Raw genomic sequence first — 15,326 nt, 5'->3', positions numbered from 1 at the left:
ATGTCTTTAAAGCACATTTGAAGCACCTTATACCCTCTCAAAGAATTATGGGCCCTATAGTTTGTTGAATTGTAACTTTCGGGGGTGTAAACTACATACCCAGAATTCATTGGGAGGGGGGGAGAACATGATTTGAATGTGTTGTAAAGGTACAATAAATACACAGCCTAGAGTTTGGTTGGCATCTCTGTGAGGAAAAGTAAATCTCCAGCTTATACATACACTGCTTGAGTATGGCGGGGGGTCAGACGGACCTCAAAGCTTATTTTAAAGCTATGTTTTATTATTACATTTTTGTATTGCATTAGATGGTTATATATAAGGTGTACATTCTTTGTTTTTTCGGCTTGTAAACCGCTTTGAGTATTGTAAGATAGAAAGCCTGTATACAAATTAAAAGTCATGATGAGTGATGAAAGCGGTTTACAAAAAAGATCAGAGAATAAATTCAAGAAAAATCTACAGCCATACTTTAAAACAGGCAAAAGTTAAAATACTGAAACAGATTAAATGATCTCCACTTTCTTAACCTCTTCTCTAAATAAGAACATTTTTAGCTGTTGCTGAAACGAGTACAGTGAAGATGCCTGCTTGATATCAATAGACAGGGAGTTTGAAAGTGTAGGCGCTGCCACACTAAACAATAGAGTTCTTAAAAATGTTTCGCCTCAGGTAGAGAGGAGGATGACACAGATACCCAGTTCCTTCTCCTCTTTGGAGACCGCTGGATTCTTCTCTGTCCGTGCAGTCACACGTGTCTTCCTATGGGTTCATAATTCAGCCAGGGTTGGTACCACTTCTATCTACCAGCTCTTCAATTTGCATGAAAGTAGCAGCTCTGAAAGGTGCACAGCTCCAAAAACCAACACTGGAGAGCTGCCACAATTGTGCAAGCTGGGGCAGTCCTTTTTTGTAGACCCCAATGTAGAGGTACTGAATTGTACAATCTCATCCTGGTGACAATTCACCGGGAGCTTAGCTACACCAGAGATAATTGCCTGTGAGAACATCTCCCTGAACTTTGATCCCATTCATCTTGCTTGATAGCCTTCAGAGCACCTAGCGAAACATTCTCGGAGTGTTTGGCATTTCCTACACCAAATGGCTTCTAGAGTACTTCTGTCTAAATGAGATATTCCTGAGCAGTGCTGGATTTACATATAAGCTAAACAAGCTATAGCTTAGGGCCCCACTCTCTTGGGGGTCCGCAATAAATTTAAAGGGGGGGGGACTGGATGTACATTTCCAAAATATAAGATAAAAAAACAAGTAAAATAAAACCTACCTACAGCAACAGTGTTTTGTGTTGTGTAGGCTCTGCCAGCTCCCTAAAATATCACTGGTTTCCTCATTTCTATATAGAGAGTGCCTACATTCTGCATGTCCGGGACGCAGGTGGCGCTGTGGGTTAAAGCCTCAGCGCCTAGGGCTTGCCGATCGAAAGGTCGGCGGTTCGAATCCCTGCGGCGGGGTGCGCTCCCGCTGCTCGGTCCCAGCGCCTGCCAACCTAGCAGTTCGAAAGCACCTCTGGGTGCAAGTAGATAAATAGGGACCGCTTACCAGCGGGAAGGTAAACGGCGTTTCCGTGTGCGGCTCTGGCTCTGGCCAGAGCAGCGATGTCACGCTGGCCACGTGACCCGGAAGTGTCTCCGGACAGCGCTGGCCCCTGGCCTCTTAAGTGAGATGGGCGCACAACCCCAGAGTCTGTCAAGACTGGCCCGTACGGGCAGGGGTACCTTTACCTTTACCTTTACATTCTGCATGTGCAAATGGTTTTCGATACCTATTAGGTCCATAAATTACCATATAGCATATATTCAACAGAAAAAACAGCCACAATTTGTTGTTGACAAAGGACAGCTGGACATATAAAGGGCCCCATTACCTTCAGGAGCTTAGGGCCTCATCAAACCTAAATCCGGCCCAGTTCCTGAGATCAGTCTGTAGAAGAAGCCGCAAAATAAGGCACAGTCTTCAGCTAGGGTCTGTGTTGTTTACCAGCAAATTCTGACTTGGCACTTCCCATGGCTCAGAGAACAGTGTGTTGCATTTGAGAAACGTCTTTGTTTGTATTTAAACACGCTGCCTGTAACTTTCATTGGATCGCCATGTAGTACTTTGTTGTACATGTTGTACTTTGAGATGGAAAATTAAAGGTCCTTGCCAATTTTCCCACCCTACTGACTTGTTTGTGAAAATGCACAATTTGCTGTAGGATGCTCCATGACTTACAGCACTGAAAGGGTTTTGATCTTCTTCATCTAGGTAAGCCAGTCATGATTGTAACCGAATACATGGAAAATGGATCTTTGGATACATTTTTAAAGGTAAGACTTAAAATGAGTATCAGCATCAAATCACCCCCATGCCGCTTTAAGACAGTACAGTGGTACCTCAGGTTACATTCGCTTCAGGTTACAGACTCCGCTAACCCAGAAATAGTACCTAAGGTTAAGAACTTTGCTTCAGGATGAGAACAGAAATTGTGCTCCGGTGGCGCAGCGGCAGCAGGAGGCCCCATTAGCTAAAGTGGTGCTTCAGGTTAAGAACAGTTTCAGGTTAAGAACGGACCTCCGGAACAAATTAAGTACTTAACCTGAGGTACCAATGTACTTGTGCTTTGAAGAAAAATAAGAATGATTTCCTTTTAGAAACAATCCTTGACAGGATGTTGTTGTTGTTGTTGTTGTTGTTGTTGTTGTTGTTGTTAATTCAGTTTATATACCACCCTTTATCTAAAGATCCCAAGGTGGTGTACAACATTAAGAATGTAATTTACACAGCATAATAATAAAAACATAATACACCGCATAATAATTAAATGTAATCATCTTCAACAAATAAATAAACTTCTATACACCAGAGCCTATTTTATCCTTTGCAAGAAACTGGAGAGAAATTCACTGTGAAGAATATATTCTGGCATGCTTTTTGGATGTTGCTATTCTTGCTCGTATCTTTTCATTCCAATATTTGCTTCCCAAAATATTTTGGTGGCATTAAATGTTGGTTGCTTGTTCCACACTTGCACATTTTACACGTGAAAAGTCCATTCTTCTTTTCTGGTGGGGTGGGAGAGATAATTTTCAAATGCAAAATGTTGGTTAGCCTTCTTTCAAGCTTTGATGATTATGGTCATTCTTACTGGTGAAGCCTTTGAAAGGTTTCCATTTGCCATTTGCCTCTTGCTATAGAAGATCTTTCGTCACTTTAGGATGGTTTGCGTGGCAAGTTCCCGCCTCCCCCCATGGAAATAAAGACACGAGACACAAGAATTCAAGTTAATGGGTCAAATTAGGCCACAACTTTATTGATTACAGGAATTGAGCGGTATTGGCTTAGGCATTGGTCCTACAACTAACCGGTTTCAACTGGTGAGGGTTAACCACCAATAGGGGGAGTCCTGCTGAGGCACGTCGGCTAGGAGCTCCCCCTGGAGTTACCGCTTGAACTCCACTTTACCCCCTGGAGTTACCCGGAATCCTTTACCGGACTACCCTTAGTTTTGGGGAAGGTGATGGCGCTTCCTTCCCCCCCATCATCTGCAGAACAATAGATCAATACCATACCAATGCCTAACCGGCAATACCGCGGAGTTGTGACGGATTGCTACGAGGTAGGCAAAAACCAAGTGGCTGGAGCCAATCTGCCAAATGGAAAAATTCCTACCAGGCCCCTTGACGGCGACCGACCAGAGTCCATAGCATCGTCAGAGAGCCTAGCCTAACGGGTGGGCAGGATGGGAAAACCTGGCTGAAGCTGCGCGGCAAAGAGGAAGAGCCTCGGCCGCGCCAGACCTAAATGCAGCTAGGCCACGCCCCCCAGCCCAGCCGATTGGCTGGGCCAGGGATGACGCATCCGAGGATTCCCCGGGTCATCGTGGGGCTGAGGCCAGCCCCATGAGGGTGGGGTGGGCGTGGAGCCTGCAATCCCACCTCCTCCCTAGCTCGGAAGTGCTTTGTAAGGAAAGGGGGGCAGTGCATCAGAAACCTCAAAACCGCACAGGTCAAAGTTTTTTGTGCTTGGGCTGTGTACTTCAGACATTGCTGATTCCTAAGGGAAGTCAATGGGTGTGCTGCCTGCGGGTCATAACAAGCAAGGGATGTGGGTGGCGCTGTGGTCTATACCACTGAGCCTCTTGCGCTTGCTGATCAGAAGGTCGGCGGTTCGAATCCCCGTGATGGGGTGAGCTCCCGTTGCTCTGTGCCAGCTTCTTCCAACCTAGCAGTTCGAAAGCATGCCAGTGCAAGTAGATAAATAGGTACTGCTGTGGCAGGAAGGTAAATGGCGTTTCCACATGCTCTGTCTGGTTTCTGTCGTGGTGTCCCATTGTGGCAGAAGCGGTTCAGTCATGCTGGCCATGTGACCCGGAAAGCTATCTGTGGACAAACGCTGACTCCCTTGGCCTGAAAGCAAGATGAGCGCTGCAACCCTATAGTTGCCTTTGACTGGACTTTACCATCCAGGGATCCTTTAACTTTTTTACCTTGCAATACAAGCAGTTCTTGCACTCCTGTAAATGACTATGCATGGCACCAGAACTGCCTTGATAGCCCCTTTGTTGTAAAAGGTACGGGGGGTGGGATTCAAAACTCTTGGTTTTCCTGGACCTCTCGGCCGTTTTTGATACCATTGACCAGGACATCCTCCTGGACCACCTAAGGGAGCAGGACGTTGGGGGCTGTGCATTGCAGCTGTTCCTCTGACGGCAGTTTCACTCCCATGTGGAGACGTTGGGGACTGTCACCAGGTGGTTTGGCTCATGAGGACACCAGTGTGCTGTCGACGCACAACTCATATCTCTCTGTGCCATTTGAATTAAGAGAGGCAGTGCAGGTGGTAAACTGGTGTTTGGTGGTGGTCTCAGGCTGAATGTGGTCCCATGGGTTGAAACTGAACACTTCTTCAATCAGGAACCTTCCTGCATCTGAAGACCATCTTTTGAGGGCTTTCTCTGAGCAACCAAGAAAGAGGCTCAGAGTGTACCAAATGGAAATATGGGGGCTATTGTTTTGTTGTTTCTGTTTTAACTACAGTGGTGCCCCGCAAGACGAACGCCTCGCAAGATGGAAAACCCGCTAGACGAAAGGGTTTTCCGTTTTGGAGGCGCTTCGCAAAACAAATTTCCCTATGGGCTTGCTTCGCAAGACGAAAATGTCTTGCGAGATCCTGCGGGGTTTTTTTTCCTCCCCCCCTTTTTCTAAGCCGCTAAGCCGCTTATCAGCTGATTCGCTAAGCCGCTAAGCTGCTAAAAGCAGCTAAAAGCGGCTAAAAGCCGCTAAGCCGCTAATAGCGCTAATCCGCTAAGCCGTCAATGGGCTTGCTTCACAAGACGAAAAAACCGCTAGACGAAGAGAATCGCGGAACGGATTAATTTCGTCTTGCGAGGCACCACTGTATTTATTTGTGCTCGTGTTTTTATCTTGTGAACTGCCCTGATAAGACCCTTTGTTGAAGGGCAGTTTATAAAATCAATCAAACAAACAAATGGGAGAGGAGGTTTTCGGTTGTTGTCCCCTGCCTGTCCTGTTCTCTCCCCACTAAGATCCCCCCCTGGCACTTTCCTGACATATTTTTGGTGCAGACTTCCCCCTTCTCCTAGGCATTTGATGGAATATGATCAAACTTGTGTCAAGACTTTATTCTAGTCCCACTGGGTTGCTGATAAGTTTTTGCCTGCTTCTTTCTTTGTTTTTCTGTGGAGGGTGGTTCTGTTTTATGCTTTTTTGGTATTGGTTTGTCAGAAATTTTGATGGCTGTTTTTAACAATTTTGTATTTTTTAAAAAACCTGATTGTAAGTTGCCTAGAGAATGCCCTCTGTTAAGCAGCTAAGAAATTGAATAAATAGATGAAATTTCTGCCCTGGAACCTTTGGGTAGAGGTTAGATTATGAATACATTTAATAAATAAACGATAAATACAGCATGTTTAGACTTCTAAGCATTGCTTTTTACCCATGGGTAGGCACAATCACCTTCTAAATCTGGCCCGCGGACGGTCTGGGAATCAACGTGTTTTTACCTGAGTAGAATGTGTGCTTTTATTTAAAGTGCATCTTTGGGTTATTTGTGTGGCATAGGAATGTGTTCTTTTTTCTTTTTTCTTTTTTCTCAAAATATAGTCCAGCCCCCCACAAGGTCTGAGGGACAGTGGACCGGCCCCCTGCTGAAAAAGTTTGCTGACACCTGCTTTTTTACTTATTCTTTATATTGACATTTTTAAAATTTCAATATTTATACTCTGCTTTTCCATCCAAAATGATGCCCAAAGTGGCTAACAGTGATATATAAACACACACACACACACACACACACACACACACACATGCAAACAGTTTGAAAAATGACCTAACAATTAAAAAAAAATGCTTTACTACCCTATAAATAAAAAATTGATTCAGTATCTAATGAGAGAAATAACACTTTAGTTTACAAATGGTCTAACATTTGTTACTGTCTTTTATATCAACCTTCAGCGTCTCTTTTCAGGGTGGTTTAAAGCTCCAATAATAAAACATATTTTTCTAAGATCAATTATAAAAAACCTGTTTCTCTACATATAATATTTCTTCTAAAGAAGTATTTTATTGCTGTTTTATTATGTGTTATATTTTATTGCATTTTGTTGCTGCTGTTGGCGACTTCAGGTGCCTTGTACTGGAAGACTGGGGGTACAAATTTAGGAAATAATTTGAAAAAAAAATCTTTTCTTTTTTAGAAGATTTAGATGCAGGGATTCAGCCAATTACTTGATGTTCTCATTCTGTTATTTTTACAGAAGAATGACGGGCAGTTCACTGTAATTCAGCTAGTTGGTATGCTGAGAGGGATCGCATCTGGAATGAAATACTTGTCTGACATGGGCTATGTACACAGAGACTTGGCAGCCAGGAATATCCTCATCAACAGTAACTTAGTGTGCAAAGTATCTGACTTTGGACTTTCCAGAATTCTTGAAGATGACCCAGAAGCTGCCTACACAACAAGGGTAAGTTCCTAGCCAGCAGCTGCAATGAACCGCCTGCCAAGCTATGAAAAATGGATGGGAAAATGCTAGAGTCTGGGTGGGGGCAGATTATTTGGAGAATGTCCTGAATGGGTTTAGCTAAACTATGCAACCGTTAGAAGACATCTGAAGTATGTTGTTGTTGTTGAGTTGTTTGGTCGTGTCCGACTCTTCGTGACCCCATGGACCAGAGCACGCCAGGCACTCCTGTCTTACCCTGCCTCCCGCAGTTTGGTCAAACTCATGCTGGTAGCTTCGAGAACACTGTCCAACCATCTCGTCCTCTGTCATCCCCTTCTCCTTGTGCCCTCCATCTTTCCCAGCATCAGGGTCTTTTCCAGGGAGTCTTCTCTCCTCATGAGGTGGCCAAAGTATTGGAGCCTCAGCTTCAGGATCTGTCCTTCCAGTGAGCACTCAGGGCTGATTTCCTTCAGAATGGAGATGTTTGATCATCTTGCAGTCCATGGGACTCTCAAGAGTCTCCTCCAGCACCATAATTCAAAAGCATCAATTCTTCGGCAATCAGCCTTCTTTATGGTCCAGCTCTCACTTCCGTACATCACTACTGGGAAAACCATAGCTTTAACTATACGGACCTTTGTCGGCAAGGTCTGAAGTATAGGAAGTTTTTAATGTTTGACGTTTTGTTACGTTTTCATATATGTTGGAAGCTGCCCCGAGTGGCTGGGGCAACCCAATCTATCTATTTGATCAGGCATAGGCAAACTTGGCCCTCCAGATGTTTAGGGACTACAGTTCCCCTCATCCCTGACCACTGGTCCTTTTAGCTAGGGATCATGGGAGTTGTAGTCCCAAAACATCTGGAGGGCCGGGTTTGCCTATGCCTGTATTTGATGATGCCACAATGCTTTGCCTGATGTGGTCGTGTTGCTGAATGTCGGTAAATAAAACCCCCAACAGTCAAGCGATGACAATCACATGTTAAATTTTCTCGCTTTTAACATACAATACATATTTCAGAGTCTGCAGCAGAACTCCAGCTGCCTAGCAAGGAGTAATTGAATCAAGCACCAGTATGTCTGTTTCAGAGTGCGAACATGTAGACGGATCATTTTGGGCTTGACCTTTGCCTCCCTCCCGTTTTCCTTACCAATTTGAATTCAGCGCTAGTCTGTCATTAACATCCCAAACCTCAGGATTTGCTTGATGTGCAGCCATGACCTGAAGATTGTCAGGTGGTGTTTCTGCTACCCTGGAGTCAGCTTCTCTGGAGTCCACGCTGTGCTGACGGCTTACTTGCTTGCTTGGATTTCTCCCCCACTAGCTACCATGACCTAATTGAGATGTGAATTCTATACATGTCCTGGTGTTCAAATGAAATTAAACAAGCCTTCAGGACAGGCAATTAGTAGTCAGCCAGCAAGGCACATATAGACTGAGATAATGTGGAAAGAGGCTTTCATGCTCTCAAAACAGATTTACATTAGCAATTCTACATCTTCTTTCCCACCCCATTCAAGCCAGAAAATGGTCTCCCTTGGCACTCTGAAAACAAAACAAAACCAACAGCCGCATTTTCTCAATCTGGTTTTTTTTTTTTTTTGCCTTCCTAGGGAGGGAAAATCCCAATCCGGTGGACAGCTCCAGAAGCCATTGCCTTCCGCAAATTCACTTCTGCCAGCGATGTCTGGAGCTATGGGATTGTGATGTGGGAAGTGGTGTCCTATGGGGAGAGACCTTACTGGGAGATGACCAACCAAGACGTAAGTATTTCAGTTGCCCTTCCTGTCAGAAAGCTCTTTAGATGCTAAAGCAGGACGCCACATGCATTCATGATTCCCAACACGTTTTGCTGTTGCTGATAAGTATCTGAAGCAGGCGGCAGGTCTGGAAATGCTACTGTTTAATCCAGGAGTAGGCAGGAGGGTCAGGAGAGAAGCAGTAACTGAATGGGCACACGAAATGGGTTTCTATTCGTGCTTCTAGGTGATTTCTGTGCATGCTTTATTTCTGCATGTACAGTGGTGCCTTGCAAGACGAAAAGAATCCGTTCCGCGAGTCTCTTCGTCTTGCGGTTTTTTCGTCTTGCGAAGCAAGCCCATTAGCGGCTTAGCGGATTAGCGCTATTAGCGACTTAGGGGCTTAGCGGATCAGCTGATAAGGGGCTTAGCGGCTTAGCGGATCATCTGATAAGCGGCTTAGCGGATCAGCTGTTAAGCGGCTTAGCGGATCAGCTGTTAAGTGGCTTAGCGGATCAGCTGTTAAGCAGCTTAGCGGATCAGCTGTTAAGCGACTTAGGGGCTTAGCGGATCAGCTGATAAGGGGCTTAGCGGCTTAGCGGATCATCTGATAAGCGGCTTAGCGGATCAGCTGTTAAGCGGCTTAGCGGATCAGCTGTTAAGTGGCTTAGCGGATCAGCTGTTAAGCAGCTTAGCGGATCAGCTGTTAAGCGACTTAGCGGCTTAGCGGATCAGCTGATAAGCGGCTTAGCAGCTTAGAAAAAGGGGGGGAAAGGAAAAAAACCCCGCAGGAACTCACAAGACATTTTCGTCTTGCGAAGCAAGCCCATAGGAAATTCGTTTTGCGAAGCACCTCCAAAACGGAAAACCCTTTCATCTAGCGGGTTTTCCGTCTTGCGAGGCATTTGTCTTGCGGGGCACCACTGTACTTCTGAATGGTGAATGTGATATGCAATTTAACCCACTTGTTTGCCTGCTAAGACCAGGCTGCAAGCCCAGTCAAGACCTGAAGGAGACTGATCTGCACCATGAATTTGTCACAGAGTCAAGGCCATTTGACGCCCTCCCCATAGTGGTGCCGGCTTAAGTCAGGCTTCGGGAAGGAGGCGCAAGGTTCTTGCAGGGTCCTAGAGCCCTCCCACCTCCTTCCCAAATCCCGGTAAGCGTTTGCCTGGCTTTGAGAAGGAGGAAGGAGGGTTCTAGGACCATGTGAGAGCCCTCACACATCATTCCTGAAGTGGGACAAGCGCTTAATAATCATCATCATCATCATCATCATTTTTATTTATACCCCGCCCTCCCCAGCCAAGGCTGGGCTCAGGGTGGCTAACAAGCTATACAGTGGTGCCCTGCAAGACGAATGCCTCGCAAGACGGAAAACCCGCTAGATGAAAGGGTTTTCCGTTTTGGAGGTGCTTCGCTAAATGAATTTCTCTATGGGGTTGCTCCGCAAAACAAAAAAAATATTGCGAGTTCCCGTGGTTTTTTTCCGCTCCCCCCCCCCCTTTCCTAAGCTGATAAGCCGCTTAACAGCTGATCGCTAAAAGCTGCTAGACCGCTAATAGCGCTAATCCGCTTAGCTGTCAATGGGCTTGCTTCGCAAGACAAAAAAACCGCTAGATGAAGAGAATCGCGGAACGGATTCTTTTCGTCTTGCGAGGCACCACTGTAATAAAAACAAGTTGAATGAATACAACTTAAAAACAAGATTAAAATACAACATTGAAATATTGAAACATTAAAATATTAAAATGCAGCCTCATCACAGGAGTAGAAAGGAAAAAAGGAAAAAGAGGGGGAGGGAATCAAACTGATTCTAAGCCAAAGGCCAGGCGGAACAACTCTGTCTTACAGGCCCTGTGGAAATAAATCAGATCCTGCAGGGCCCTGGTCTATGAGACAGAGCGTTCCAGCAGGCCGGAGCCAGTGTTGAAAAGGCCCTGGCTCTGGTTGAAGCTAATCTAACTTCCTTAGGGCCCGGGACCTCTAGGGTGTTGCTATTTATGGACCTTGAGGCTCTCCGTGGGGCATACCGGGAGAGGCGGCCCCGTAGGTACAAGGGTCCTAGGGGGCTTTGGGGAGATGCGCTCCTCAGCTGCAATCCTGGTGTGACTGCACCTCTCTCACTGCCCTAAATCCGCCCCTGGAAAATGTTCACTGAACTACAACTCCCATCATCCATTGGCCTGGCTTGCTAGGATTGACGGGTGCTATAGTTCAGGAACATCTGGAGGGCCAAAGGTTCCCCACACCTGATACAACATTGGAGAAATTGTGGGAAATATACTGTATTTTTCGCTCCATAAGACGCACCTGACCATAAGACACACCTAGTTTTTAGAGGAGGAAAACAAGAAAAAAAAATATTCTGATCGAAACAGTCGATGTATGATTTTTGTGGTTCATGCTGTGGCCACAGACATGTGATCTGATGGTGAATTTGGGGTGACCCAATGCAAATATCCTGAGGATCCATGTGGATCCGTGCTTTGTAACCATGTTTTTCGCGCCATTGCGGCACCACGCAACAGTGGGTGCATGATTTTGTTAGTGCAGGCTGTAGCCATGGACATGCTATGTGATCTGATGGTGAATTTGGGGTGACCCAATGTAAAAATCCTGAGGATCCATGGGCTTTTACCTCCCCCCTCTCAGGCAGCCTCCGCTAGTGTCCCTTATCTCTCTTCCGATCCCACCGATCAGCTGTTTCCTTTCAACATTCCCTTCCCTCTTTCTTGCCTTAGTGTCTTTTCCTTAGCTGGAGCAGTTTTTTGCTCCTCCTTTTCTTCTAATTTCTCTCCTTGTTGCTTTAGTCTTCTTGTCTCCTCTCCTTGCAAGTTAGCGGTCTTTACCTCCCCCCTCCCAGGCAGCCTCCTTTATCTCTAGCGTCCCTTATCTCTCTCGAACGATAAGCGGCTTTGTTTCAACACTTACTTCCCTCTTAAAAAAAAAAAAAAGCATGATCTGCTTTTTGCCCCTGGGCAATTCAGCTCCAGGGACCACACATTCGCTCCAGAAGACATTTCCCCTTACTTCTTAGGAAGAAAAAAGTGTGTCTTATGGAGCAGAAAATACGGTAAATGGTGGCTAGACTTAGCTGCCCAGTACTGCTGTGCCAAAGTTCAACTGTTCAGTATGGCTGAGAGTTCTGAGTTGCACAAACACACACACAAAACACACACACACACACACACACACACACACACACACGGATATGCATTATGGAAACTCTCCTATTCCCCTTTTTGGGTAAGAGTCGCGGGAATATGATGCCAGTATTCAGGGAGGCAGGCATAGCCATGGAAATCAAAGGGAAGATTTCACACCTCCCTGGCTAGCCAGCCAAGCAGCAGCTGTTTTACAAAAACCTGGGGAAATGCTCCCAGTCTCTCTTTGCAGCCCCTTTCATTGCCAGCCCTTTCTTTCAGTAGCGCAAACACACTTTATTGCAAAGTGAAACAACAAAGCCGGAACAGGTTCTCTTGGCAGAAACATTGTCATCCCATGAATAGGCCTTAATTCAGCATCCATCAGTATTATTTTTTAAGGATGAAGGGCTGTCATGGGATAAATGCATTTTTATTACTCAATTCAGAAACACTGACAGGCTCGCACAGCTTAATCCTTGAGGGCCATGCATATTGCTAACCAGTGAGATTCCTCTGGGAAAAGAGAGGAGGCTGTGTGGTCTGTTTGGTAGTGTTTGAGCAGCCCCTTGCCCATGAATGAGTATTAGGGAAGTGTGCATTTTCCCTTTTTGACATGCTTCAATCCCCCTTTTGTACTCCCAATCTGGGCAAGGGAGATTAAATGCAGATAGCAAGCAGTGTGGGTTGTACCACACACACACACACACACAGAGAGAGAGAGAGAGAGAGAGAGAGAGAGACTCAATAAAGGTAAAGGTAAAGGTACCCCTGCCCGTACGGGCCAGTCTTGACAGACTCTGGGGTTGTGCGCCCATCTCACTTAAGAAGCCAGGGGCCAGCACTGTCCGGAGACACTTCCGGGTCACGTGGCCAGCGTGACATCGCTGCTCTGGCCAGAGCCAGAGCCAGAGCCAGAGCCGCACACGGAAACGCCGTTTACCTTCCCGCTGGTAAGCGGTCCCTATTTATCTACTTGCACCCGGAGGTGCTTTCGAACTGCTAGGTTGGCAGGCGCTGGGACCGAGCAGCGGGAGCGCACCCCGCCGCAGGGATTCGAACCGCCAACCTTTCGATCGGCAAGCCCTAGGCGCTGAGGCTTTAACCCACAGCGCCACCTGCGTCCGAGAGACTCAATAAATGCTAACAAATGGGAAGGGAACTCTAATACGCATTAACAATTGCCATGCAGAGATCCAAGTCCAGTGGTCAGGGATGTCAACAGGATTCCCTGGAACTGGTACACACAATCTATTGGCAACAACTCCTTCTTAAACACATACAGCATGTGAATTTACACTGGCTCACCTCACAGGGCTGTTGCAAAGATAAAAAGAGGGGAGGGTAACACAACCTTCAGCTCCTGGGAGGGAAAGATACAAATATATAATGTCATTCATGGAAAGAAAAATAAGCATGGGCAAAGCCACAAAAGCATTTGATTTGATTGATTCCAAGCTCTGCTTAATAACCTCCAGCGAAGGAGAGTCCACAACCTTCCTATGGAGTCTGCTCCACTGTCATACAACTCTTAGGGTCAAAAGGTTCTAGGTAGCCGTGTTGGTCTGCCGTAGTTGAAACAAAATAAAAAAATTCCTTTCAGTAGCACCTTAGAGACCGAGTTTGTCATTGGTATGAGCTTTTGTGTGCATGCAGACTTCTTCAGATACAGAAGTCACCAGACCCTTATATATATATGTATAATGAGATAAGAATCCAATATTCAGACCAGGTCTCTCTATGGTCTTAAGTTTGGTAATAAGTTGCAATTCAGCAATTTCTCTTTCCAGTCTATTTCTGAAATTCTTTTGTAATAAGACAGCTACTTTGAGATCTTGTATAGAATCTCCTGGGAGACTGAAGTGTTCTCCTACTGGTTTCTCTGTCTTGTGATTCCTGATGTCAGATTTATGTCCATTTATCCTTTGGTGTAGGGAATAGAGACACTGCATTCTTATGTCATTACACAGTACATGATAAAGCTATTTTTAGCCATCTCAACCTTTGCTTTTTCCTGTAAGACCAATTGCAGTTGTTAACAGTTAACAGTCGTCAACAGGTTTACCACACCTATCAGCCAATCACCCATTCCTACCACCCTACTGAGTAATACCCCTCCCCACCCTCTCGCTATATATAAGGGTCTGGTGACTTCTGTTTCAGTGTATCTGAAGAAGTTTGCGTGCACACGAAAGCTCATACCAATAACAAACTCAGTTGGTCTCTAAGGTGCTCCTGGAAGGAATTTTTTGTTTGTTTGGTCAGAAAGTTCTTCCTGATGTTTAGTTGGCATCTCCTTTCTTGTAACTTGAAGTCATTAGTTCAGGTGTTATCCTCCAGAGCAGGAGAAAACAGCCTTGTTCCATTTTCCATGTTACATCCCTTCAGATATTTCAAGGTGGCTGTCATATCTCCTCTCCAGCTCCCTCAACCGTTCTTCATAAGGCTTGATTTCCAGGCCCTTGTTCTGTTAGGATATTTCCGTTCCACCTTAAAAGGGAGCAGGCTTTTGTGTGTCACAGCCTGCACATTTCCTGTTCACAGGATGTTTCTGTTTTGATAGTGCTGTTGTGTCTCTCTCCCTCTCTGCGCCAGAACACCGAAGCAGGCGGTCATGTTTTTCTTTGTCCTGACCGACACTGAATAAACTTTCTAAATGATACTCTCCTGAGTGCAACTTTCACTGTGCATTATCTGCTGATAAAGCGTGCATCAGTTCTGGAATGTGGAAGCTATTTTCTGGAGCTCATGTCGCTAATTTCTGATACTGTATCTACGGGAGGTCAATGGACATCCGGAGTCCGGAGTCGGCATGGAGGCAGTGATGGCCTATGTCTCCCTGGCAGTATCCCAACATGTTCATCTTGGCCACTCTCCCCTGCACATGTCCCAGCTTGCTGATACCCTTCTTAAGTTGTGGTGCCCAGAACTGGACACAGTGTTCCAGGTGTGATCTTTCCTCCCACCCCGCTTCACTGTTCAGGTTCTTCCAGATGAGTGTTTACTGTGGGCTCAGTGCATGCAAGTTCTTCCTGGTATCCACACAACTTCATCAGTGTCAAAACTCCAGCCAATGTGCTTCTTCACATTTAATCTGGATCTACTATTTCCATGGAAAATCTGATAAACTCAAAAATCTGTTGCCAACAACTTGATTTCAATAAGTGAATGGCCAGAGCAAAATAGAAAACCCCCATCTGGAAGGATCCTTCCCCTTCTCAGAAGAATTCAACATCGTTCTTTGTTGAACATACCTTAGTAGTGTAAGTTGTGCCAGATGGAACATTCCCTCTTCTCCTCCCTCTGGTTGCCATTCTGGGGGTTCCCCCAACACACCCCCATGAGCCAAATTTAGGGGACGTACCAGGGAAAGGGAGGAAATCTTCTTGCAGAAGTGGAAAACCTTGCTCAGGACTTTGACTGATGGGACTTGTACGTGCTGTGGTTTACAGCCTGCTTTACTGAAAGGGCTCA

The 15,326-nt window shown here is 45.7% G+C and overlaps 1 protein-coding gene across 7 annotated transcripts in view; it reads left to right on the top strand.

Moving 5' to 3' along the window:
- Nucleotides 1-15,326, top strand: part of EPHA5 (EPH receptor A5) — a 258,320-nt gene that overhangs the window by 223,885 nt on the left and 19,109 nt on the right. For all 7 annotated transcript variants that reach the window (XM_079949369.1, XM_079949368.1, XM_079949366.1 and 4 more), the window contains 3 exons: nucleotides 2,266-2,327; nucleotides 6,779-6,988; nucleotides 8,581-8,730. In XM_079949369.1, the coding sequence (XP_079805495.1) occupies nucleotides 2,266-2,327; nucleotides 6,779-6,988; nucleotides 8,581-8,730 (422 nt within the window). The remainder of the gene's footprint in view (nucleotides 1-2,265; nucleotides 2,328-6,778; nucleotides 6,989-8,580; nucleotides 8,731-15,326) is intronic.

This window comes from Podarcis cretensis (genome assembly GCF_951804945.1).
Source record: "Podarcis cretensis genome assembly, chromosome: 13".
Taxonomy (NCBI): domain Eukaryota; kingdom Metazoa; phylum Chordata; class Lepidosauria; order Squamata; family Lacertidae; genus Podarcis; species Podarcis cretensis.
This window is presented reverse-complemented; position numbering and strand designations above follow the sequence as displayed.